This window comes from Macrobrachium nipponense, chromosome 19, assembly GCF_015104395.2.
Source record: "Macrobrachium nipponense isolate FS-2020 chromosome 19, ASM1510439v2, whole genome shotgun sequence".
Lineage (NCBI taxonomy): Eukaryota > Metazoa > Arthropoda > Malacostraca > Decapoda > Palaemonidae > Macrobrachium > Macrobrachium nipponense.
Window position 1 is genome coordinate 60,409,308 of NC_061088.1, and position 26,775 is coordinate 60,436,082.

The 26,775-nt window shown below is 37.1% G+C and overlaps 1 protein-coding gene across 1 annotated transcript in view; it reads right to left on the bottom strand.

Moving 5' to 3' along the window:
• Nucleotides 1-248: 248 nt before the first annotated feature.
• LOC135217453 (uncharacterized) overlaps nt 249-26,775 on the bottom strand; it is a 144,476-nt gene continuing 117,949 nt past the window's right edge. Inside the window, exons 6-7 of the mRNA XM_064253328.1 lie at nt 25,383-25,485; nt 249-525 (exon numbers count right to left, since the gene is read on the bottom strand). Of these exons, the coding sequence (XP_064109398.1) occupies nt 349-525; nt 25,383-25,485 (280 nt within the window). The 3' untranslated portion in view covers nt 249-348. The remainder of the gene's footprint in view (nt 526-25,382; nt 25,486-26,775) is intronic.

Consider the following 26,775-nt stretch of genomic DNA (forward strand, 5'->3'; position numbering starts at 1 on the left):
AAGAAAAAATGACAAGACAGAACATAAGGTACCCATCATGCAAGAATCAGCATATCTGGATCAGCATTATAGTCCTTCTTTAGGTTAACAGCTTGTCTCAAAATTTTTGTGGGCTATATAATCATGCTGTCTCACTAACAGGATTGCTTTATAATTTCTGAAATCTTACTTACAGCATATAACCCATAAGTGTTCATTAACTTGTAAAATGTAGGAGCCACCTGCCCTAAATAAGGAAAAAATCAAGGAAGACTTCTAATCTTTACTTAGAGACAACAAAATCCTACATCATTACATTTAAACAGTTAATGAATGATGAACATTTACATCCTAATGACGTGCATGTGATTAGTAGTAGAGGTTTAAATGCTTATGTTTAATGAGCCCATTGATCCAATTAAGGAATCTGTCATCAGAGTTCAGCTTACTCTCCATGATCTCCAGAATTTCCGGACCAACCATCGAGAAAAATTCGTTGAACAAAGCTCCAAGATCGGTGCCAGGCATCACATTTTCAAAGTCTACCTGAAAAAAAAAAAAAAAAAAAAAAAAAAAAAAAAAAAAAAAATTTTGTTTGCATCTTGTGTCACATAATCTCTTTATTCCATCATGATTAGAATGTCAACATTATTGGCAAATTAGGTCCTGTGTTTGTTAGCTATTAATAACAAACAATTCCACTTCCTGGAAGAAGTGCTTTCTGGTATTTACAATATGCAGCAGTGCCTTCACAGTGCCTTTCACGAAATTCGCAGTATTTTCATGTTACTGCTAATTATATTTAAAAATTGTCTCATCCATCAGTTACCTAATACCGTTGTTAAGGAGCAAAGAAATCTAAAATAAAGGCTCAATAACTGGAATTTGGTTTGCAGAGTAATATTAGTACTAGTAAAGTATGCAACATATATGACGCAACAGTTTTCATTACCTTTCATTCATTAAATTACCCAATTATTTTACCGATATCGTGTAATCTCGCAAAGTACATTCTAGAATATGACTCTTTAATGCAAATCATACATACATACATACATACATACATACACACAAACACATATACCGAACAGTCCTAATTCGTAATAGCCTACTTGTTTTAAGATACTCTTCGCTAAAATTTCATCAACTCTGTAAGCCTAGGGTAATATTTAATCAATCATCACAGTCTTGTTTAATTATACAGGATTCTAATAAATTTCTTTTCACTAAATCTTTGCAAAACATAATTTCCTTGGAGTCTGTTCAGTTAATACCATGATCACTTTTAATAGTAATCAATTGTCTTGCCACGAAGTCTTCTTGTGACTGTATTTGTTTTCTTGGCAATTATACCTGAACCCTGATGAGGTGTAGAAATACATGGAAGTGCTTGGTTTAAGTCACTTATGTTTATATATAGTATATATATATATATATATATATATATATATATATATATATATATATATATATATATATATATATATATGTTGTATTAAATCTTCAAGGATAAAATCTTTAGATACGAAGTAACTGAAATTTTCGGATGGCTTCGTTCATAGAGGTGAAGTGTGACTATCTGTTTGTATCACGACGACATATATATATATATATATAAATATATATATATATATATATATATATATATATATATATATATATATATATATATATATGAATAACTTGATCACGAAGTATATAAAACATGATGCTATGTATAAATAAAGGTTTTTTGCCACGGTGGTTCGATCCCATGGGGGAACGAAATCATTATCAACTAAAAATTCCCCTTCGGTACATATATGAAAATATATTAATTCCGAGGTAGAGCAAATTAGATATTAAAGGAAATTTGTAGCTCGAATGATTTATATGAATCACGGTGATGTGATAAGTATTCATAACAAGGCTACGTTGGTCAAACGTTCGAATTGGCTAACATGGTTGAGGGGGTTTCATATCGATTCTAATTACGAAAACACCGAGATCGACGGTGATTTGTAATGGTCAAAATCGATATAAACTTTAGCCTCTCTGTTGGCCGACTCGACAACGTCACTGTCCGTTCTGATTTCGTTTCCCGTCCACTGGACGGTGGTTCGATCCCAAGGGGGGACGAAATTATTATCAACTAAAAATTCATCTTCGGTACTTATATGAAAATATATCAATTCCGAGGTAGAGCGAATTAGATATTAAAGGACATTTGTAGCTCGAATGATTTATATGAATCATGGTGATGTGATAAGTATTCATATATATATATATATATGTGTGTGTGTGTGTGTGTGTGTGTATACATATATATAATATGTATAATATTATTATATTATATATATATATAGATATATATATATATACATATATATAAGCTTCTCTTTGAAATAAGTAGAATCATCTTTCCTACATCGGGGATTTTGTGAGTGGAAGGAGATCGAAGGTGTCAGAGCTTACTAAGACACTTGTCAGTGCTTACGCAATCAGCTCTTAGAGCAGGCTGGCATGGAGACAAAGAAATGCTCACGTTGATAACACCTTGTTGACTTAGCTTCTCCTGAGCTGACCCTGAAAAATGTCACAGACGCTTCTCGCAACGGAAGTTGGTTATGGGCGTGCTCTGTGCGGGAAGTATGTACGTAAGTTGGTTTGATGGACGGGATGAATGAAAGATAGCTTTTGATTTCTGAAACAATTATGATTATTCTTTTATAACGCCCTGTGAACAGAGGAAGTCCCGTTCTCGGACTCCTGCAGATTGCCTGTAAGGTGAGCGCGAAACAAATTCACTATGTACAGAGCCCATTGGAACTTTTTTGTATTTGTCACTACATATATAAATTACAGTGATCTTTTTTATTTGCAATATATGGGTGGATTGGGTCTTTTGTATTTTGCAGCATTTTTATTCTTACATTTCTCAGCAGTTTTATTCTTTTATATTTCATTTGTGAGTAATGTGGGAAAATCCCACAGTTATTATTCCCTGTGCATATTTCTAAAAATGTCTTTTTTTCTCTCTTTGTGTCTCTAGATGTATCAGTGAGAGATCACAACTATACAGGGAGCATTGACATGTCAGACTTTTGTTTGAGTTTTTGGACTTGTGTTTTATGAGTTTACTTAATGGACTTAGAGGCATAGTACCTTTTAGTGGGGGGGAAATGACTCAATTAATGAGCTGATGTCTTATGATTATCTCATTTATTACAATTGAATCATATTAGTTCCTTGTTGGCTTTGTTTAATAAACTTTAGTTTAGTAGACATGAGTGTGAGCGGAATGGTAGACTTGGAGACTTTGCATCGGTTTTGTTTTTTCTTTGAGAATCTGTGCCAAAGTTAGAACCTCGGTAACACACACACACACACACACACACACTCACACACACACACATATAGATTATATATAATATATATATATATATAATATATATATTATATATATATATAGATATATATATTATATATACTATATATACATACATATATATATCATATATATATATATATATATATATATACATATATATATAGATATATATGTATATATATATATATATATATATATATATATATATATATATATATATATATATATATATATATATAGATATATTACATCTATATATACCATATATATATATATATATATCTATCTATATTATATATATATATATGTATTATATATAATAGTATATATAGATATATATATATATATATACTAAATATATATCTATATATGTATATAAGGCACTGGTATGTGAATAGTTGGAATTAGGTTGGCAACGACACAGTCTTGAGTGTTTTGGAAAATTCTAAAACAGTGAATTCCACAGGACGTCAGAACTAGACAGCCATAACATGAGCAAATCGCACCAGTGAGATGGCGGGGCATGCAAATGACCTGGTTAGTTGGAAGTTATATGATCATGGCGTCAGAAAATACACTTGTGTGCGTATGTTAGTTTGTGCACCAGATAGGGTGTGTACATGATACGTGGCAACACATGTACATTTGGATCGGAGTAGAATAGAGTGCATACATTAGTGCGTCCAGTTTGATGTATAAAGCCAACTGGGTGTGTTTGTCTCTTAACTTCCCGCCGGCACGCACAACAGCCAGTATTCGGCTAATTTTCTCCTTAGTAATATTTTTACTTTCATTGTTCATTATATCCAGTAGACAGGCACTAACATCATATTATATCCTCACGTCTGTTCAATGGATTTAACATTGCTAATATGATTTATAATGCGTTTCCAACGGTCATAAAAATCGGACAACCGAAAGTGCAAATCTGTCAGCTGTGTGCAAGGCATAGGGCGTCAATCACTGGAGTAGCGATATTCCTGCCGAGAGCGACTTCGGGAGGCCATATTGAAAGGTCTCAGTCCAGCTCTTAGTACTATATTTTATTACTATTATTCTTTAAATCTTTATTATTATTATTATTATTTCTTTTTTTTTGCTCTATCACAGTCCTCCAATTCGACTGGGTGGTATTTATAGTGTGGGGTTCCGGGTTGCATCCTGCCTCCTTAGGAGTCCATCACTCTTCTTACTATGTGCGCCGTTTCTAGGATCACACTCTTCTGCATGAGTCCTGGAGCTACTTCAGCCTCTAGTTTTTCTAGATTCCTTTTCAGGGATCTTGGGATCGTGCCTAGTGCTCTTATGATTATGGGTACGATTTCCACTGGCATATCCCATATCCTTCTTATTTCTATTTTCAGATCTTGATACTTATCCATTTTTTCCCTCTCTTTCTCTTCAACTCTGGTGTCCCATGGTATTGCGACATCAATGAGTGATACTATCTTCTTGACTTTGTCAATCAACGTCACGTCTGGTCTATTTGCACGTATCACCCTATCCGTTCTGATACCATAGTCCCAGAGGATCTTTGCCTGATCGTTGTCTATCACTCCCTCAGGTTGGTGCTCGTACCACTTATTACTGCAAGGTAGCTGATGTTTCTTACTAAGGCTCCAGTGGAGGGCTTTCGCCACTGAATCATGCCTCTTTTTGTACTGGTTCTGTGCAAGTGCCGGGCATTCGCTTGCTATGTGGTTTATGGTTTCATTTTTCGTATTGCACTTCCTACATATGGGAGAGATGTTATTTCCGTCTATCGTTCTTTGAACATATCTGGTTCTTAGGGCCTGATCTTGTGCCGCTGTTATCATTCCTTCAGTTTCCTTCTTTAGCTCTCCCCTCTGTAGCCATTGCCATGTGTCATCGCTGGCTAGTTCTTTAGTCTGTCTCATGTATTGTCCGTGCATTGGTTTGTTGTGCCAGTTCTCTGTTCTGTCTATCTTTCTCCTGTCTCTGTATATTTCTGGGTCTTCGTCTACTTTTATTAGTCCTTCTTCCCACGCACTCTTTAGCCACTCGTCTTCACTGGTTTTCAGATATTGCCCCAGTGCTCTGTTCTCGATGTTGATGCAGTCCTTTATACTTAGTAGTCCTCTCCCTCCTTCCTTTCGTGTTATGTACAGTCTGTCCGTATTTGCTCTTGGGTGTAGTGCTTTGTGTATTGTCATATGTTTCCTGGTTTTCTGATCTATGCTGCAGAGTTCTGCCTTAGTCCATTCCACTATTCCTGCGCTGTATCTGATTACTGGCACTGCCCATGTGTTTATGGCTTTTATCATATTTCCGGCGTTGAGTTTTGACTTGAGTACTTGCCTTGAGTCTCTGCATATATTCTTTCCTGATCGTGTCCTTCATCTCTTGGTGTTTTATATCCCCTCCTTCCATTATTCCCAGGTATTTGTATCCTGTCTCATCTATGTGTTTGATGTTGCTCCCATCTGGTAGCTTTATCCCTTCAGTTCTCGTTACTTTGCCTTTTTGTATCTTGACTAAGGCGCATTTTTCTATTCCATTATTATTATTATTATTATTATTATTATTATTATTATTATTATTATTATTATTATTATTATTATCATCATCATCATCATTATTATTATTATTATTATTATTATTATTTGACCCAATTTCACAGAGAAAAATTATCTTACGAAAACAGGTCTAAGCATTCCAACCATTGTGGTCAAGGCCTAAGTATCTGCTCTTGGATCTAAGCAGTGTCAAGCATAAATGGTTCCTGTGTAAATTACAGGACTTTCTTTGCATACAGTAGCGAAGCACTATGTAAACAGTAATGTAGTACAATCATTAAACACTAGCATTCACAGTGTACTTATACTCAGTAAGCGCTCACACTTACATACCATCACTATATACACGCACACACTTAACATACACTCACACTCAATAACACTAAGGCACTCTGAATACCCAACACTCACTAGGCACTCACTATACACTAAATGCTCACTAAACACTTAAAACACTAAACTTGCTAAATACTCATTATACCCGAAACACTCGATAAACATTCAATAAACACTCACTTAATCCTAAACATTAAATATACACTAAGCATTTCCTAAACCGTAAGCACTCATTAAATACTAAATGCCTACTAAACCCTAAATACTTATTAAATACTAAACAGTGAATGAACATCCACTCATTAACAACTCAATAAACGCTTACACACTAAACATTTGCTAAACACTAACATTTGCAAGACATTCACTAAACACTCACTGAATACTTACTAAACATTCGCCACACTCAAACAATTACAAAACTTTAACTGAACCTAAACACTCACTAAACATTCACTGAATACTTACACAATAAACATTCATTACACCCTGAACACTCACTAAATACTTAGACACTAAATATTCACTAAACACTAACATTCACAAGACATTCACTAAACGCTCACTTAACATTCACAAAACATTCACTAAAACCCTAAAGACCAAACATTCATTGAATACTTACACAATAAACATTCAATAACATTCACTAAACACTAAAGACTCAGTAAACATTCACTGAATACTGACACATTAACAGTCACTAAACGCCTACTCACTAAACCCTAACAATTCACTAAACACTTACTCATTAAACATTAACGATAAAAGAAAAAACGATAAAAAAAATTCACAATCGCACTATATTTTTAATTTCTCTTGTTTTCTTTACATTAATGCTAGGTGATTATTTTTTTGGTCTAGTTTGCTCTTATATTTATTAATGATCTTCTTGAGAGAATGGAAATGTTCAAAATAACTTGGTGTGTGGAGAGATTGTTTAAAAAACAGAGATCCTCTGTGTCCTTCCTCAACCAGGTGTATTATATCTGCCGAATTTTACACCAGCCGAAAAAAAGTCGACTATAGTAACAACAATACTCATTCCTAAAACTGATAATACAAAAATGTATCCACGATTTCATTAGTATGAATGTCAGTTGAAACCAAAAGAAGGTAGTCCAGCTTCGATAAAACAAACCGAATAGGCTATAGCCCAATTATTATGATCTGTACTCTGACTATAGCGTATATATTACATACGTATTACTATCTATTTAATGCGTGCGTATTACTCTATTTAGCAAATGTTATATACATAGACATTTTACAGCAATAACTCTAATAATGATAAGAACTTACATGCTATTTTACAGTGCCAATCTTCCAGCCACCGCTACATTAATGTTCATCTCGTAAACAAAGCTAAAGCGAGTACTATAATTAAAGTCAGTTGCTTGCTTGACTAAATAATAATATGACCATATTATTATGGGCCTACAGATGACTGTTATTTATAGGAAACAAACAAATAATATTTGTATTAAATAAATACAACGCATATAGAAAGGATACAAATATTTATTAAATATATTACGATAATTTATAATACGGATCAATAAAAGCCTACTATACTAACCTAGACATAAATCATCAAGGTTTGCCCTTCCCCCTGCCCAGCTGTTAGGGTGTGACTGTCAGGGGGAAACCACCCACTAAAATGTCTGGCATTACTGTCACAGCAATCTAGGATATGAAGTGCTATTGTAGTACAAATTTTACTTGGTGCCTCCAATGTTGCTTGCAGATCCTGTCTCCCCCTCCCCACTCGTTGTGGGGTGTCTGTCAGGAGGTAACTACCCACTACAATATCCGGTATTACCATCACAGCATTCTAGGATATGAAGTGCTACTGTTAAGTTCCTAATTTTACTTGGTATCTCCAATGTTGGGTGCAGATCCTGTCTCCCCTACCCCATCCCCTTCCCCCCTTCCCACCCATTGTGGGGTGCCTGTCAGGGGTTACCACCCACTAAAATGTCTGTTATTACCATCACAGCATTCTACGTAAGATATGAAGTGCTATTGTAATACAAATTTTACTTGGTATCTCCAATGTTGGATGCAGAGCCTGTCTCCCCCTCCCCCTCCCCCTCCCCACTCATTGTAGGGTGTCTGTCAGGGGGTAACCACCCACTAAAATGTCTGTCAATAACACCGCAATACTCTAGGACGTGCAGTGCAATTGTAGTACAAATTTTACTTGGTATTTCCAATGTTGAATGCAGATCCTGTCTCCCCCTCCCCACTCGTTGTGGGGCGCCTGTCAGGGGGATACCATCCACTAAAATGTCTGTCATTACCACCACAGTATTCTAGGATGTGCAGTGCTATTGTAGTGCAAATTTTACTCTGTATCTCCTAAGTTGGATCTAGATCCAATTAACACCCCCTTTTCAATGCGTCTGTCAGGGGGAACCCACCCTCCAGAATGGTTGTCACCGGTCATTCTATAATCAGTAGAGTCTGCAGATATATTATATATTAGTTTCATCTGGTATCTCATATACTGGATCTAGACTCAAAATCTAACAAGCAATTAGTGGCACTTGTTAAGTAAGCTACCCATATATTTCAGGCAGATGGTCAGTTTCGCAGTTTACAAGTCTACCCCTAAATACAGGTAGGGGTTACAGTCGGTATCTCATTTGTTGCATCTCAGTGGTCCGGGGCTGCGAGGCTAAAATTCGGAAAAGGGCCTCCAAGAGCTACTGAAATAAGGCGAAGCAGGTTTTTATGAAGAGAGACCCAAACATAGTGAAGATGGAATCTGCCCTTGCAGTATGGATAGAAGACTACCATAAAAAAGACATCCCCTTGCAGGGCAATGTGATTCGGGGGAAGGCTTTGCAGTTTCATAAGAAGATTGTGGAAGAGGGTAGTACTACAGAAGAGCCACAGCCAGGAACGTTGTTGACATCACCAGACAGTGGAAGTTTTCAGGCCAGCAGGGGATGGTTTGACAAGTTTTCAAAAAGGTTTAACATCAGGAATGTGAAGCTGCATGGAGAGGCTGCATCTGCTGATGTCAAAGCTGCAGAGAGGTATCCAGAGACCTTCAAAGAAATCATCCAGGAGATGGGATACAGGCCTGAACAGGTCTTCAACATGGATGAAACTGGACTTTTCTGGAAGAGAATGCCATCAAGAACATACTTGATGAAGGAAGAGGCCAAAGCTCCTGGATTAAAGGCCCAAAAAGACAGGGCTACACTCATTGTATGTGGGAATGCTGCTGGCCACATGCTAAAACCAGGCTTTATTTATAAGTCTGCAAACCCCAGTGCCCTCAAAAGCAAAAATAAGAATACCTTGCCTGTCTACTGGAGGCATAACTCCAAGACCTTGATAACCAAAGTCTTAACATCCATCTGTTTACACCGATGTTTCATCCCTGAAGTGGAAACCTATCTTTCCGACTTAGACCTTGATTTTAAGGTGTTGCTAATTGTGGACAATGCCGGAGGGCACCTCACAGAACTGTCTCATGATGGTGTGCAGATTAAATTCCTCCCTCCCAACAACATCTCTCTCATACAGCATATGGACCAAGGAGTGATATGTGCATTCAAGGCTCTCTATACACATAATGCTCTGCAACACCTGGTAAATGCAATGGATACAGTGGAGGATTTCACATTAAAAGAATATTGGAAGACATTCATCATTGCATTATGCCTTTCAATAATTCACTCTGCCCTCTGAGACATGAAAAAAGAAACACTGAATGCATGCTAGAAAAAGCTGTAGCCAGATGCAGTCCATGACTACAAGGGCTTCTCGCCGAAGGAGATACATAATGCAGCTGTCAGCAAGGCTGTGAAACTGGCAAAATTGCTTGGGAGTGAAGGATTAATGGATTGCACCGAAGAAGAAGTCAATAATCTTATCCATGCCCACTCTGACAACCTGACGGATGATGACTTGCTTGAGTTGACCAAGTCAGCTAGTGAAGAAGATGAGGAATCGGCAAAAAAACAAGAGGATGACGAGGGTCTTTCAATTGAAAGTCTTGGAATAATCCTTAGGACACTACAGGAGGTGCTAGCCCATGTAGAAAAGTGGGGTCCACAATTTGAACATGCTCTGAAGGTGAAAAACGCCATAGAATTAGCCATGGACACATACAGAACCCTCTACCAAACCATGAAGAAACGGCAGCAGAGCAAATTAACTTGGTTCTTCACTCCAAAATCCACACCTTCGCAAGAACCCCCACTCAAAGAAGCCCAGGCTGAAGTACGTGTAGCAGCCCTGGCAGAAGAATTTCCTCTATCGGAAGAGGAGGACTCTGAGGAGCTGTAACTCCTCTAGTACGCTGTGCAGTCATCTTCATCCTCATTCATCGTACTGCACAGCTAATTCATCATCATCTTAAAATCAACATTCATCACTGGTGAGTACCCATACTTCCTGTTTTTTTTTATTTTCTGTACAGTCCAATTAATGTGCATAATGTATGTACATATGTACGTTTTGTCTCTCTCTCTCATTCACAGTTACCCCTCACAGGCAAAACCAACACAGGACCAGGAGAGTTGGAACAAACATGATTAGCTGAATCCCTAAATCAGTTAAATCATAGACTGTACTGTAACTATTTTAACGCCAACCAGTTATTTCTCTTTTAAGGGTAATGTATCAAACTGACTTTTGAATCAAATTACAGTAACTTTAATTTCATTTAAAAGTTAGCCTAATAGTTGCATGATTAGGGTCATATTTAGTGTTCAGACACTAGAAGCAAGCATTTATTAGCATTTTTAGAGACCGTGCTAAACTTTGCCTTGCGCGAGGGAGTTTGGAACCTAACCTCGCGTAAGTTCTGGGTACTACTGTGTATTTATATATATATATATATATATAATATATATATATATATATATATATATATATATATATATAATATATATATATATATATATATATATATATATATATATATATATATATATATATATATATATATATTCTGAAATAAAGAGACCACAATTATTACATCACTTTGCCATGAAAGTTAATCAAAAAGAATGTGTACCCCACCACACTTCTCTTTCTCCAGACCCTATAATTATTACTTCAAAGGTTAACTTTTCCAAAGTTCTTTCTTACGTTACCTTATTCAGTGGGTCTGCAACACCTCTCAACACCTCTTCCAGGCATGTTCTGCACTCTGTCACAAGTAATCAATGAGTGCTCTTTCTCAACACATTCCCATAACCAAAGTCATATATTGTTTGCTACTAACACACACGCAGACACGCCCTGTGTGGCACCCAGCAAACACGGGTGCTCCTGCCCAAGGCATGTGATTTCCAAGGCGTCACTGACCTCAAAGTGCATTGGTCATCCTTCCTGGCTGTTTTTTTATTTCAGCATTCTTTGAGGAATCCAAACACTTGTCTCTAACCGACTTGTCTCTAACTAGAAAGAGCTGAGATTAACAATTCACTACCTCGCCTTTGATATATATATCTATATATTATATATATATATATATATATATATATATATATATATATATATATAAGAGCTGAGATTAACAATTCACTACCGCACCTTTGATATATATAATGAATCCCCCCAGTTCTGAAATTTCCAGATTTCTTCTGCCAGGGCTGCTATAGGTACTTCAGCCTGGGCTTCTTTGAGTGGGGGTTCTTGCGAAGGTGTGGATTTTGGAGTGAAGAACCAAGTTATTTTGCTCTGCTGCCGTTTCTTCATGGTTTGGTAGAGGGTTCTGTATGTGTCCATGGCTAATTCTATGGCGTTTTTCACCTTCAGAGCATGTTCAAATTGTGGACCCCACTTTTCTACATGGGCTAGCACCTCCTGTAGTGTCCTAAGGATTATTCCAAGACTTTCAATTGAAAGACCCTCGTCATCCTCTTGTTTTTTTGCCGATTCCTCATCTTCTTCACTAGCTGACGTTGGTCAACTCAAGTAAGTCATCATCCGTCAGGTTGTCAGAGTGGACATGGATAAGATTATTGACTTCTTCTTTCGGTGCAAATCCATTAATCCTTCACTCCCAAGCAATTTTGCCAGTTTCACAGCCTTGCTGACAGCTGCATTATGTATCTCCTTCGGCGAGAGCCCTTGTAGTCATGGACTGCATCTGGCTACAGCTTTTTCTAGCATGCATTCAGTGTTTCTTTTTTTCATGTCTCAGAGGCAGAGTGAATTATTGAAAGGCATAATGCAATGATGATGTCTTCCAATATTTTTTAATGTGAAATCCTCCACTGTATCCATTGCATTTACCAGGTGTTGCAGAGCATTATGTGTATAGAGAGCCTTGAATGCACATATCACTCCTTGGTCCATATGCTGTATGAGAGAGATGTTGTTGGGAGGGAGGAATTTAATCTGCACACCATCATGAGACAGTTCTGTGGGGTGCCCTCCGGCATTGTCCACAATTAGCAACACCTTAAAATCAAGGTCTAAGTCGGAAAGATAGGTTTCCACTTCAGGGATGAACATCGGTGTAAAACAGATGGATGTTTAGACTTTGGTTATCAAGGTCTTGGAGTTATGCCTCCAGTAGACAGCAAGGTAATTTCTTATTTTTGCTTTTGAGGGCACTGGGGTTTGCAGACTTATAAATAAAGCCTGGTTTTAGCATGTGGCCAGCAGCATTCCCACATACAATGAGTGTAGCCCTGTCTTTTTGGGCCTTTAATCCAGGAGCTTTGGCCTCTTCCTTCATCAAGTTGTTCTTGATGGCATTCTCTTCCAGAAAAGTCCAGTTTCATCCATGTTGAAGACCTGTTCAGGCCTGTATCCCATCTCCTGGATGATTTCTTTGAAGGTCTCTGGATACCTCTCTGCAGCTTTGATATCAGCAGATGCAGCCTCTCCATGCAGCTTCACATTCCTGATGTTAAACCTTTTTGAAAACTTGTCAAACCATCCCCTGCTGGCCTGAAAACTTCCACTGTCTGGTGATGTCAACAACGTTCCTGGCTGTGGCTCTTCTGTAGTACTACCCTCTTCCACAATCTTCTTATGAAACTGCAAAGCCTTCCCCCGAATCACATTGCCCTGCAAGGGGATGTCTTTTTTATGGTAGTCTTCTATCCATACTGCAAGGGCAGATTCCATCTTCACTATGTTTGGGTCTCTCTTCATAAAAACCTGCTTCGCCTTATTTCAGTAGCTCTTGGAGGCCCTTTTCCGAATTTTAGCCTCGCAGCCCCGGACCACTGAGATGCAACAAATGAGATACCGACTGTACCCCACCCCTACCTGTATTTAGGGGTAGACTTGTAAACTGCGAAACTGACCATCTGCCTGAAATATATGGGTAGCTTACTTAACAAGTGCCACTAATTGCTTGTTAGATTTTGAGTCTAGATCCAGTATATGAGATACCAGATGAAACTAATATATAATATATCTGCAGACTCTACTGATTATAGAATGACCGGTGACAACCATTCTGGAGGGTGGGTCCCCCCTGACAGACGCATTGAAAAGGGGGTGTTAATTGGATCTAGATCCAACTGAGGAGATACAGAGTAAAATTTGCACTACAATAGCACTGCACATCCTAGAATACTGTGGTGGTAATGACAGACATTTTAGTGGATGGTATCCCCCTGACAGGCGCCCCACAACGAGTGGGGAGGGGGAGACAGGATCTGCATTCAACATTGGAGATACCAAGTAAAATTTGTACTACAATTGCACTGCACGTCCTAGAGTATTGCGGTGTTATTGACAGACATTTAGTGGTGGTTACCCCCACCCCCTGACAGACACCCTACAATGAGTGGGGAGGGGGAGGGGGAGGGGGAGACAGGCTCTGCATCCAACATTGGAGATACCAAGTAAAATTTGTATTACAATAGCACTTCATATCCTACGTAGAATGCTGTGATGGTAATAACAGACATTTTAGTGGGTGGTAACCCCTGACAGGCACCCCACAATGGGTGGGAAGGGGGGAAGGGGATGGGGTAGGGGAGACAGGATCTGCACCCAACATTGGAGATACCAAGTAAAATTAGGACTACAGTAGCACTTCATATCCTAGAATGCTGTGATGGTAATACCGGATATTGTAGTGGGTAGTTACCTCCTGACAGACACCCCACAACGAGTGGGGAGGGGGAGACAGGATCTGGCCGGAAGCCAACATTGGAGGGCACCAAGTAAAATTTGTACTACAATAGCACTTCATATCCTAGATTGCTGTGACAGTAATGCCAGACATTTTAGTGGGTGGTTTCCCCCTGACAGTCACACCCTAACAGCTGGGCAGGGGGGGGAAAGGCAAACCTTGATGATTTATGTCTAGGTTAGATAGTAGGCTTTTATTGATCCGTATTATAAATTATCGTAATATATTTAATAAATATTTGTATCCTTTCTATATGCGTTGTATTTATTTAATACAAATATTATTTGTTTGTTTCCTATAAATAACAGTCATCTGTAGGCCCATAATAATATGGTCATATTATTATTTAGTCAAGCAAGCAACTGACTTTAATTATAGTACTCGCTTTAGCTTTGTTTACGAGATGAACATTAATGTAGCGGTGGCTGGAAGATTGGCACTGTAAAATAGCATGTAAGTTCTTATCATTATTAGAGTTATTGCTGTAAAATGTCTATGTATATAACATTTGTTAAATAGAGTAATACGCACGCATTAAATAGATAGTAATACGTATGTATTATACTACGCTGATAGTCCAGAGTACAGATCATAATAATTGGGCTATAGCCTATTCGGTTTGTTTTATCGAAGCTGGACTACCTTCTTTTGGTTTCAACTGACATTCATACTAATGAAAATCGGGGATACATTTTTGTATTATCAGTTTTAGGAATGAGTATTGTTGTTACTATAGTCGACTTTTTTTCGGCTGGTGTAAAATTCGGCAGATATAATACACCTGGTTGAGGAAGGACACAGAGGATCTCTGTTTTTTAAACAATCTCTCCACACACCAAGTTATTTTGAACATTTCCATTCTCTCAAGAAGATCATTAATAAATATAAGAGCAAACTAGACCAAAAAAATAATCACCTAGCTTAATAAATGAAACAAGAGAAATTAAAAATATAGTGCGATTGTGAATTTTTTTTATCGTTTTTTCTTTTATCGTTAATGTTTAATGAGTAAGTGTTTAGTGAATTGTTAGGGTTTAGTGAGTAAGCGTTTAGTGACTGTTAATGTGTCAGTATTCAGTGAATGTTTACTGAGTCTTTAGGGTTTAGTGAATGTTATTGAATGTTTATTGTGTAAGTATTCAATGAATGTTTGGTCTTTAGGGTTTTAGTGAATGTTTTGTGAATGTTAAGTGAGCGTTTAGTGAATGTCTTGTGAATGTTAGTGTTTAGTGAATATTTAGTGTCTAAGTATTTAGTGAGTGTTCAGGGTGTAGTGAATGTTTATTGTGTAAGTATTCAGTGAATGTTTAGTGAGTGTTTAGGTTCAGTTAAAGTTTTGTAATTGTTTGAGTGTGGCGAATGTTTAGTAAGTATTCAGTGAGTGTTTAGTGAATGTCTTGCAAATGTTAGTGTTTAGCAAATGTTTAGTGTGTAAGCGTTTATTGAGTTGTTAATGAGTGGATGTTCATTCACTGTTTAGTATTTAATAAGTATTTAGGGTTTAGTAGGCATTTAGTATTTAATGAGTGCTTACGGTTTAGGAAATGCTTAGTGTATATTTAATGTTTAGGATTAAGTGAGTGTTTATTGAATGTTTATCGAGTGTTTCGGGTATAATGAGTATTTAGCAAGTTTAGTGTTTTAAGTGTTTAGTGAGCATTTAGTGTATAGTGAGTGCCTAGTGAGTGTTGGGTATTCAGAGTGCTTAGTGTTATTGAGTGTGAGTGTATGTTAAGTGTGTGCGTGTATATAGTGATGGTATGTAAGTGTGAGCGCTTACTGAGTATAAGTACACTGTGAATGCTAGTGTTTAATGATTGTACTACATTACTGTTTACATAGTGCTTCGCTACTGTATGCAAAGAAAGTCCTGTAATTTACACAGGAACCATTTATGCTTGACACTGCTTAGATCCAAGAGCAGATACTTAGGCCTTGACCACAATGGTTGGAATGCTTAGACCTGTTTTCGTAAGATAATTTTTCTCTGTGAAATTGGGTCAAATAATAATAATAATAATAAAATAATAATAATAATAATAATAATAATAATAATAATAATAATAATAATAATAATGATGATAATAATAATAATAATAATGATAATAATAATGGAATAGAAAAATGCGCCTTAGTCAACATACAAAAAGGCAAAGTAACGAGAACTGAAGGGATAAAGCTACCAGATGGGAGCAACATCAAACACATAGATGAGACAGGATACAAATACCTGGGAATAATGGAAGGAGGGGATATAAAACACCAAGAGATGAAGGACACGATCAGGAAAGAATATATGCAGAGACTCAAGGCGATACTCAAGTCAAAACTCAACGCCGGAAATATGATAAAAGCCATAAACACATGGGCAGTGCCAGTAATCAGATACAGCGCAGGAATAGTGGAATGGACTAAGGCAGAACTCCGCAGCATAGATCAGAAAACCAGGAAACATATGACAATACACAAAGCACTACACCCAAGAGCAAATACGGACAGACTATACATAACACGAAAGGAAGGAGGGAGAGGACTACTAAGTATAAAGGACTGCATCAACATCGAGAACAGAGCACTGGGGCAATATCTGAAAACCAGTGAAGACGAGTGGCTAAAGAGTGCATGGGAAGAAGGACTAATAAAAGTAGACGAAGACCCACAAATATACAGAGACAGGAGAATGACAGACAGAACAGAGAACTGGCACAACAAACCAATGCACGGACAATACATGAGACAGACTAAAGAACTAGCCAGCGATGACACATGGCAATGGCTACAGAGGGGAGAGCTAAAGAAGGAAACTGAAGGAATGATAACAGCGGCACAAGATCAGGCCATAAGAACCAGATATGTTCAAAGAACGATAGACGGAAATAACATCTCTCCCATATGTAGGAAGTGCAATACGAAAAATGAAACCATAAACCACATAGCAAGCGAATGCCCGGCACTTGCACAAAACCAGTACAAAAAGAGGCATGATTCAGTGGCGAAAGCCCTCCACTGGAGCCTTAGTAAGAAACATCAGCTACCTTGCAGTAATAAGTGGTACGAGCACCAACCTGAGGGAGTGATAGACAACGATCAGGCAAAGATCCTCTGGGACTATGGTATCAGAACGGATAGGGTGATACGTGCAAATAGACCAGACGTGACGTTGATTGACAAAGTCAAGAAGATAGTATCACTCATTGATGTCGCAATACCATGGGACACCAGACTTGAAGAGAAAAGAGAGGGAAAAAAATGGATAAGTATCAAGATCTGAAAATAGAAATAAGAAGGATATGGGATATGCCAGTGGAAATCGTACCCATAATCATGAAGTAGCTCCAGGACTCATGCAGAAGAGTGTGATCCTAGAAACGGCGCACATAGTAAGAAGAGTGATGGACTCCTAAGGAGGCAGGATGCAACCCGGAACCCCACACTATAAATACCACCCAGTCGAATTGGAGGACTGTGATAGAGCAAAAAAAAAGAAATAATAATAATAATAATAATAAAGATTTAAAGAATAATAGTAATAAAATATAGTACTAAGAGCTGGACTGAGACCTTTCAATATGGCCTCCCGAAGTCGCTCTCGGCAGGAATATCGCTACTCCAGTGATTGACGCCCTATGCCTTGCACACAGCTGACAGATTTGCACTTTCGGTTGTCCGATTTTTATGACCGTTGGAAACACATTATAAATCATATTAGCAATGTTAAATCCATTGAACAGACGTGAGGATATAATATGATGTTAGTGCCTGTCTACTGGATATAATGAACAATGAAAGTAAAAATATTACTAAGGCGAAAATTAGCCGAATACTGGCTGTGGTGCGTGCCGGCGGGAAGTTAAGAGACAAACACACCCAGTTGGCTTTATACATCAAACTGCGGGGAATTTTCACCTTAAGTTGCCCGTAAGTATAATTTTTATTTGAGTTTAAATTTTCTTCCCTGAATATATATGGTACCGGATACTTGGTGATAGCGTGCAGATCAATTTGAGTGAGGCACCCGAAAATAAGTGGACTATTAGATAACGGACATGCTATTATAGGCCAACTTAATTTGGGAGTCAGGAGCTCCAAGTTGTATGATCGTCAACTTCGGGAGGGGGAATAGAATGTGGGAAAATGTTTTGTAATTAGCCTATCTTGAACAATTCATTCACTTTTCCGTTTCCAATTTGTGTTGTGGTACATCATCTCTTTGTGAATGTGCGGGTGTTAAACCGGCTCTTTATGATGGGACTTTGGTCTTAAAAATTGTAGTATGTATACTAGTAGTACTTCAGGTATTAAAAAAAGTTTCTGAAGGGACATTATCTTTGAAAAGTGCAGTAACGTTGTGAATGCATATTGCATCTTGTAAAAGTACGAATAGTATGCACTAACTGTATCATATTTGTGCATGTACAAAAATGAAACTTATACATATTTAATAAAGATTTTATAAACAAAAGTTTTAAAACCTGAAAATTTACATAATAAATTAAACATAAACACTTTTGCAGGGTTTGGCAGTGTTTCTGGAGGATTTGTAAATGTTCGCATTATTGGGAAGAACTCGCGTATGACAATTAGTTAGATTCCAATGAAAACTTCGCACTATTGTGAATTTGCACAACTCGAATCGCCTAAGTTCAGGGTATTACTGTATATATATATATATATATATATATATATATATATATATATATATATATATATATTATATATATATATATATATATATATATATATATACACACACACACACATTCCCAGGTTACCTGCAGGGGTTACGCTCCCGAAGGTGTGACAATAACCAAAAGTCAGCGACAACCAAAAATTGGCAATAATAGCACTGATAGCCAGGGATCAGTGCCACTGTTAAGATAGTATCGGCGCCAAAACTCCAGTTATCATCGTTGCTAGACAAGTTCTGTAAAATCAGACCACCAATAACCGAGGGTGCCAATAACCGGTGACTGCCTGTATGCATGCGTATGTGTGTGTGTGTGTGTGTATATATATATATGTGTATATATATATATATATATGCATATATGTACGTATTTATATATATATATATATATATATATATATATATGTGTGTGTGTGTGTGTGTGTGTGTGTGTGTATATATATAATATATATATATATATATATATATATATATATATATATATATATTATATATATATATATATATATATATATATATATACATACATATATATATATAGAAAGAAAGAAAGGACTCATGAAAGAATTTAAAAATTTCCTCATTTCATAATTCTGCTTTATATGGGATTTTATAGAGGATATTAAATCTTGTGATAAGAAAATGTCTTCCTCTTCAGGAGTTTAGATCATGCATACAGATCACTTAATTTAGGTATTTATGACCCAGTCATGGAGACTGATTTACCTTCCTTGAATCTAATTAGAATACACATTCGGTACCGTACGGGTTTCTACATTTATTCTTCGTGAATTATGACTTCATGAAAAATGGCATATCTATAAAATTTTCATGAGTGTCTTGATTTGTTATGATGCAATGTGAAGCTACACACCCATTCTTTGAAACGCCATTATCACCTAATATTTGGCTGAATGTCATTTATAGTTATGTATAATATTCGAATATTATTGTTCTGATTACCCAAATACCTACCATTCATTAATAGAGTACCTACCGTAGCCGTGACGTCACGGGTCACGTGCTGGGCCACCTGCCTGTTCTCGCTCCATAAGAAATTAAAAGGCCCGGATTTGAATCGCCCATGAAATCATTAATACATGGAACTTAGCATTTAGACATACAATTTGATTAAGACCATCAAGTATATAATATCATATAAAATAAGTTGCTTAGTTGTCTTTAATTTTTTTATAATTAAAAAGTATTTTTACATACTACTGCATGGATTTGTATTTTTCTCAATAAAAATATATGGGTTTCAGTGCTAACGTCCCCCTATTAACGATTTTCTGGCCGTTTCAAATTCGGCCCCATTAATTTCCTGTAGAGCGAAAACAGACAAGTGGCCCAGGTAGCGGTGGTGATTGCGTCACACTCAGGTAAAGTTGCCTCAAAGTATTCCTTACCCCCCTACCCTTCTATTTTTGTGAAAATGGTATGGTAATTCCGCAATGAAGCCTATTTGTCTTGTAACGACGGACGTGAATGGTCGAGCTATTGGTATGCCAATGCTCATATTTTCTAAACACTGTTGTAGGCAATATGTTAATGGTATACGAATAATACTTCACATTGCAAATGAAATGAGCTATCGTTAAATAAATAGAAAAATAGTATAGTAAATAGCAATAAAAATAGTAATGGTAAAAATCATATTCAGCCCTCAATAATCATACATCGTCAACCTTCGTTGCACTCAGGTGCGGCTGGTGGCGTTTGCTGAAATCCAACTTGGTTCAATGTATTGTAGATATTTGGTGTCAATTTCAGAACATAATTATTTGATTGAAAATACACTTTCGATTTACAAAATCCATCAATTTATGAAGTGATGAGATTATAAACCACAAATTTTAAGAACTATAAATATAATTTCATAAAGGCAATTATAATAGCCACTGGCAGGTTATGAGACGGAAGGCTTGGGGAGAAATTACTAGTAGACAACCAGATGTATAAAGGAACAAATATATCCAGTGTCTCACCAGAATAGCCTAGATGTAAATTTCTCGAGTCATCCGAGCAACAGCACAACCACCCTGATGGTAGATATGGTTGCACATTGGTAAATTCAGTACTTTGATATGATGAGAAAGAGACTGAAGTATGGTTGGGTTTATTTCCTGTCAATTTCGTTGGTATTATTAGACAATACTATATAGGCCTTTTATAATACCTTGGGAATGACAATAAGGACTCGATAATAGTTGTATAGCTTAAAATGATAGAGAGACGGAGCTAGTAAGTGATGTCGTGACCATTGTTATTCCAATCAGTCATTCGCTTTAGTAGCGGTGTAGTGACTGGAGTTGACAATGGATCGTAATCAACAAAGGATCAGCAACAGGAGCAGAATTGTGGCCGTGAGTGAGACTGGCATGTCTTACAAACGTATTGGAAGGGAATCAACTTTGGTGTCGAAGATGGGAGGAGTCTGGAAACCTCAACGACAGGCCAGGAGCTGATGGGCCAAGAAAAACGACCCCCCAAGAAGATAAGGCGATTACGAAAGTAGCCACGCAAAGCCCACTTACAAATGCAGTTGCCATAAAGCATGGTACACACTATGCCATCAACTATCAGCTACGTGATGCAGTAGTGGTGTTGAAAAAAATTAATAGCGGCCAAACTGTACTGCAACACTGCTCACTTGTTCTCGCAGTTCAGCTTTCAACGGTAGGATGTCTGCCGATGATGCACTTTGCTAGGAGAGACTACTGTGGGGTGTAGTTGCTCTGTGTGCTGCAAAAAAGAAACTTTTGAGGAAGAAATGTAGAACCTTGTGGTGTAAGCAATGGCTTTCTCGGCGACCTCTGAAGGGAAGCTTCAATGAAATATTTTTGGAGCTACAAGTCGAAAATCCAACAGACTTTGAAAATTACACAAGAATGCCAGTCCTTGCATTTTATAAATTGTTGGAAAAAAATTGAACCATATATTTATAAGCAGGACACCAGCTTTCGAGCAGCATATCACCAGGAGCTCGTTCTTGCAGCTGGAGGATCGTATGCAAGCCTCCAATATTATTTTATTACAAGAAACGCCGCTCATCAAAACACCATAACTTTGGAGTGTAGAGATCTTCCATGCCAGCTCCAGACTTCTGTAATGCTTTGATTGCAGACATTTCCCTGTAGAATTGTGTCTTCAGGGTGTGCAGCATTTTAGTAATGTCTTCATTCCGCAATGTACAGTTTACAAAACTCGATAACTCTGATTTTATGGTTTTCAAGCTTGCACTCCTGATGTTTCTCATCTTGTAATGCTTGCATTTGATGTTCCAAACAGATGGATGTTCCTTCAGTAATTCAATAAAATGTAGTGTTAGTCCTTGCCCACTCAAGGGGTTTGGCGGGTGGTGGTGAGCGGACATCCTCCCCCTCTCAATGTTCGTGCATCACTGAGCTGAGTAATGAAATGGCTCTGCCCCATCAACACGTTGGTGATGCGGCTTCGTGTTGAAAAAGTCGTTTTTCAATGCATCCATCTAACACTGCAAGCATCATGATGCATAGAGTGTACGGGGCTTAAGGGACACACTGAACTCCTGTGTTTCGGCTGGAACTATAAGAAATAGGCTCCACGCAGACAGTATCCACCATAGGACTCCGGCAGTGAAACAAAAGCTCAAAGATCGGCATGAAGCGGCATGGTTGGAATTTGCTCAGCGTTATTTGCAAAAGGGATTAGACTTCGGGGCATTGCTGGAGGCGTGTTAATACTAGATACGGCAGCCAGAATATCTATCAAGAGGCCAAAAGCGGCCATATCACCAGTAACGTTTGGGGGTGGATACACCTGCATGGCGTTGGTGAACTGGCCGAGATCAGTGGAAGGTTCAACGTTGAGTAGTATCTCGAAATTTTGGAGGAGGTGATGATTCCCTCTGTTCGCGCTTATGCTCTTCCCTATCCTGAGCATTTTATTACCATACAGGTATGTGCGGTTTTTTTTTTCTATTTCTAGTATTTTATATATGAACGTACTTCTTGAAAATTATAGTAAAAATTCATAAAGTAGTTTCAAATTACTTGAAACGAATTTCGTTTTGGATTTGTTGGTTTTACAACTGCAAAAGGATCTTGCATAATAGCATTGATCTGCATTCCCTGATGAATCTAAAGCGGCCAAATAAAGCCAGTGAAATTGTTATATGGTCTCTCTTGCCTCTTCATGGAAAGTAGACCAAATATCCTTATAAACGCACATCTCCCAAGTCTCCTCCTCCTTTACTACTCAAGCCCTTTTATTTATTACTATTGTGACTACTTTTGCTGGACTAAACCTCGCTATTTTGTCAATTATATTTAAAAGATATTTTTATCCTAAATCTTTATCCTTCCACATTGTTCTCATAGTATGGTTAATAAATTAGATTTCTTTTAGGATAACTGTTCCATCCATACTTCAAGGATTGTCCGAGCATGGTTTGCTGAACAGCGCGACATCGTTCTCCTTCCTTGGCCGAGCAAAGCAGGAGACTTGAACCCGATCGAGAATGTCTGGGTGAAAATCGTCTGCAGCTGGGAGCAGAGCAGAGCCAGGAGCGTAACCACCAGTGTCTGTTCCACTATGTTCTCAACGATTGGGAACTGTTCTGCCGCAACCCACAAGTTGTGTATAACCAAGTCTCGTCAATGCTAAACAGATTGCAAGATATTATTGTCCATAATGGGGGATGGATAAACTATTAATGATTAAAATGCGATTTTGTTTTGCTTATTTTCATTTTTACAATTCAACATTGCATAAATAGTAATTAATTTGTTTTGATAGGTCGCATGTGGAGGCAAATTTTAAATATTGAACGAGATCTTTGTAGCTCTCTCTCTCTCTCTCTCTCTCTCTCTCTCTCTCTCTCTCTCTCTGTTATACAATTTTAATAGAGTTCCTGTTGTCATTCTCAAGGTATTATCAAAGGTCAATTCAGTATTGTATAATATAATACCAACTAAATTGCAGAAAATAAACTCGACCATAGTTCAGTCTCTCTCTCCCTATCTATCTATCGCCCTCTCTGTTATACAACTTTTATCGAGTCCTTGTTGTCATTCTCAAGGTTTTATAAAAGGTCTATATAGTATGTCTAACAATACCAACGAAATTGACATTAAATAAACCCAACCACACTTCAGTCTCTCATCATATCAAAGTATTGAATTTACCAGTGTGTAACCATATGTACCACTGTTGTTACTCGGATGACTCGAGAAACTTACATCTAGGCTATTCTGATGAGACATGGCTCGAATAAAAAAAAAAAAGAATATGTAATACTCTGGATATATTTGTACCTTTATACATCTGGTTGTCTACTATTTATTTTTTTTTTTTAATAGTAATTTCTCCCCAAGCCTTCCGTCTCATAACCTGCCAATGGCTTTTATAATTTCCTTTATGAAATTATATTTATAGTTCTTGAAATTTGTGGTTTATAATCTCATCACCTTATAAATTGATGGATTATGTAAATCGAAAGTGTATTTCCATTTAAATAATTATGTTCTGAAATTGACACCAAATATCTACATTGAACTAAGTTGGATTTCAGCAAACGCCACCAGCCACACCCTTGTGCAACGAAGGTTGACGTTGTACGATTAATCAGGACTGAATATGATTTTTATCATTGCTATTTTTATTACTATTTACTATACTATTTTTCTATTTAACGATAACTCATTTCATTTGTAATGTGAATTATTATTCGTATACCATTAACATATTGCCTATGGTAGTGCTTAAAAAATATGAGCATTGACACCAATAGCTCGATCATTCACGTCCGTCGTTTCAAGACAAATAGGTTTCATTGCGGTGTTACCATACCACTTTCGTAAAATAGAAGGGTAGGGGTGAAGGAATACTTGGAGCCAACTGTACTCTATTTAAACAAGCATTTCTTCTCTTGTTACACCGTAGATATAGATTGATATCAATGGGAAAACCGAGGTAAACTTAACAGAAATTCAAATACGTGTCAGTTTGCTCAAAGATTTTCCACTCGAAACAAAGTATGACATGACACTTATGATGAATTTCTGTGCTAATTGAAGTTGTAATTATCTAGATCTTTTTAGGTCATATTGACTATAGGTATCAGAATTGCCTTTAATTGAAATTTTAACTTTCTAAACTTTAAGAATAAATTTTCCAAAATTGATATTCCTTTCAGATCCCAATACGCTTAACTAGCTGAAACTATATTAGGAAGAAACCACGTTAGGCTTACCTCAAAAACAATGTTTTTTAATTAAAGACAAACGTGTGTACATATGAGTCGTCCTTTAGAAAGTCATACACCCCTACCCATACAGAAACGTGTTAAATTACACAACTTACGGTCCATTGTCCTAGTTCTAGATCGGCATACACGCTTTCGAACTGCATTTCAATCGGTTTTAAATTTCCAGTTACCTTTGCTGTCAGATTTTCAGCCTTAATCCTGGAGGAGAAAGTATGGTGAACAACAGTTGGTAATTTAATTTTTTATTTTATGTTTTGCATTTCTTTCATCCAAGTATTTCTTTAACGGGAAGTAAAAATTCACAAAGAAATGAAAAAAAATCGTACCAGAGAGACATTCTACTAGTGATTTTCATGTAAACTTATATACATATTTCACGTTGTCAAACTAATCCGTTTTGGTGCCATTGCAAATGACAATTTTTTCTTTAACAATATGATTAAAATTGCACGGTATATAGAATATAGTTAATGTTTCGTGCAAACAAAATATTACATGAAAAAGACGGAGCTTCGTTTAGAAGTGCAATCTGAGCAACTGAATTTCTCAAAACTTGTACGAGCTTTGAGTATGAGAGAAATGGTTATAATCAATAGTTATCGTGCACGACACATTATCTTCTCTGATATAAATGCGGTATGTTAATAAACAAACCATTGCCTTAGGTATCCCAGTAACCATTAACGTACGAAAACCATAGAAGTTCATATTGGAATGATTAAGTATATATTGTATGATGTCACTTGAATCTCACTTAATTAAAGACTGGTCAGACAGCTAGCGAGGTGCGTATATGTAATCTGAATCACAATGGGTGAACTACGACTGGTTTGGTTTGCGAGTAACATTTTTAAGGAACAGATGAACACAAGTAGGTAGTGCTCTGTTAAGATGAAAAAAGAATGAGATGAGCACTGAAAAATAAAGTAAAAGATATGACTCCCATGTCAATATTTTTCAGGAAAAAGGCTTTTGGGAATATGGCAAGTATCCCTGTGGTGGAGGAGAAAGGAAACAGACGATCTCTCTCATCTAGTGATTGTTGTCTTGTCTCTGCACAGAAATGTGTTTGAAGGATGTATGGGGGTTCTAGTATCATGCAATGAGCTATTGCGATTGGCACTCTCCGAGTATCTGTTTCTGAAAAGGTTGAAAATGGAGAGAGGGGCAAGAGAGTAACAAAACAATGTCGAATTTGAGTCGAGAGATATAACTTTAAATCAAATACATTGTTTCTGCTCCCACTGGAGCCTATGATATGCGGCAGGGAAAGAATAAGGGTGTTGAAAGAATCATCAGTATGCGTTGTTATCAATGATACTTTAGTCACTTAATTCTCACTTTGCCCAGGGAATGAATTACACAAAAGGAAATTACACACGGTAAGTGCTTCTACCCCGGTCAAGATCCGAACATATATGTGTTTTGGGTTTTGTACAGACTTAAATAGTGACATCTCCATTCTGTCATTAAGAGAGACACAAATCC